The 2295-nt window shown below is 34.7% G+C and overlaps 1 protein-coding gene across 1 annotated transcript; it reads left to right on the top strand.

Moving 5' to 3' along the window:
* The first annotated feature begins 279 nt into the window (after positions 1-279).
* Positions 280-1179, top strand: LOC133818419 (uncharacterized). The gene has a single exon (XM_062251277.1). The coding sequence runs from the start codon at positions 596-598 to the stop codon at positions 1007-1009; it is 414 nt and encodes a 137-aa protein (XP_062107261.1). The 5' UTR covers positions 280-595; the 3' UTR covers positions 1010-1179.
* The last annotated feature ends 1116 nt before the right edge of the window (positions 1180-2295 follow it).

Genomic DNA, 2295 nt, shown 5'->3' with positions numbered 1-2295 from the left:
CTTTCTCATTTTCTTGATTTAATTTTTCATTACTAGGCGGTTCTTACTTTTAAGAGAATAGGATGGAAAAGAAATTCCCTTGTAGGCGACTAGAATATACCTTTAAGCAAAACGAGTAAAAGAAAGAATTGGATTCGGTATTTAGTTAGGTCGGTGGATGCCTCAAGATTTGGAATGTATCAGAAGTTTGACTTTTGATACCCACTTTATAATGTAACACAACTCCCATATCACGCTATTAGCCCATTGAATTCATCGAGATCGAAACCAAAAATTACCCACTGACTTACCGAAAGCCCGTTATGGTATTGTAAGTCAAACCATCAAATTTGGTCAACTCTTCTAGGACCGCAAGCTTTAGCAAACAAAAACAACCGGCTCTCTATTCGTGTAAAACATTATTTTATTGTAATATGCAATAACTTGTGGTTGAGGGTACTAATTAGTGCCTCTAAACGCGCATATATACATATGTATATATAGTAGTGCCTCTAAACTCTGTTTTCATCCTAAAACCAAAACAAACACTAGTTTCCTTTCCTGCTTCACTTTTAGTTCTTAATTGGTACAATACATCAACCGCAATAACAGAAAAATGAGTGTAGAAGTATTGGATGCCACCACCATTGTCAACTTTGTGGAAGATGAAGAAGCATTCCACATGTTCATCTGTGATCGTTTTGCTGACCTTGATACCAACCATGATGGTATTCTTTCCTATGCTGAGATGTTAAAGGAGCTCAAGTCTTTAAGGGTGTTCGAAACTCATTACGGCATTGACGTCAAACCCGAGCCAGGTGAGCTTGCTCAGGTTTACAACTCGCTGTTTGAGCTGTTTGATCACGACTCAAGCGGCACAATCGAACTGGAAGAGTTTGAGGCAGAGACCAAGAGAATGATGCTGGCCATGGCTAACGGGATGGGATTCTTGCCTGTTCAGATGGTGTTGGAAGAAGACAGCTTCCTCAAGAAAGCTGTTGAACGTGAGACCAGTAAAGTGGTTGCTTAATCTTAACTTTAAGCATGTTTGCAATCAGCCTGATACATTAACTATAATTGAGTTTGTTCGAGAGTTTATATGTTACTAATTTTTTGTGTTCCTGTCTGTTGCTTCTCTTTTCTTTTCTTTTTCCGTTTATTTTCTTTTTCGGGTGTAATTTGAATAAGCGATTACAGCTACGGCTACGGATGATTTTCATTGAAAAAGTTAATACAAAAGTACAGAGTTATTCTATCTACAAACAGAAATCTTTATGGCTAAGCCTTAAGCTACAAAACAATGTATGTCTACAAAAGCAAAGACATTTCTGGAGCTGGGATGAAGGAAAGGATGCTTTCTCCAAAAAGCTCAAACAGTTTTACGAGGAGAGACCCAGAGTCTAAGTCATCCTTGTTAGAATTTCTAATACAATCAAATAACATGAACAAACAATAATCTCCAACACATAATCCAAAATCATGTCATTATAAATGCATATATGAGAATTCATAAATCATAATTCTATAGATCATTTGCTAAATTAAAGAAGAAGATTAACACAAGAGCGGAAGCACTAACCTGAGGCCATTGTTGGAGATTGCACAGAGGGTTTAGATCTTCCTATATAATATGTATCTCTATGGGAGAAGAGTCTATCTTTTCTTTTCTGTTAATGGGAGACAGACAGAATAGAATAATACATATATATAGGAGACTATTATAAAATTAAAAATCCACTTTCCTGTTTCTACACATTAAATCCATGACACTTTAATACCTTATGATATTTATAATATAATTGGTCACTTAATTTTATATCACACTTTATAATAGCATTATACATTATACATATGTGCCCATAAAATAAGATTTTAATCCAACAATCTCCCACTTGGGCAACATATGTTTCCTTATAAATGTACAACCTTATGAGCTTAAAATTTGCTATCATATAAAGGTATTCTTTAACAATCTCGTCCATCAACCATATCCATATAGGATCAAAGCGTTCTTTGTCATATTAATCATGACTAAACCCATCAATGGTCACATATATAAATACAATCAAATGACATAGATCAATCATGGATGCGTAGCATGGAAATTACATGCAATGTGAACCAAACATGTTTATTTCCAACTGGTCCTCCTTAAACTTTAGCGATGTCAGAATAACAAAAACAAAGTGAATGAATTGAAAAACTTCATTTCTGATCAGAAAATAACCAAGTACATAAATGTCTAAGATAAACATAAAGCAAATAAAATACAAACTCCCACTAAATCATGATATCGTCAAACAATACCTCACCCAT

This window comes from Humulus lupulus, chromosome 2 (assembly GCF_963169125.1).
Source record: "Humulus lupulus chromosome 2, drHumLupu1.1, whole genome shotgun sequence".
Lineage (NCBI taxonomy): Eukaryota > Viridiplantae > Streptophyta > Magnoliopsida > Rosales > Cannabaceae > Humulus > Humulus lupulus.
The sequence above is the reverse complement of the archived record's forward strand: the minus strand, read 5'-3'. Positions and strand labels throughout refer to the sequence as shown.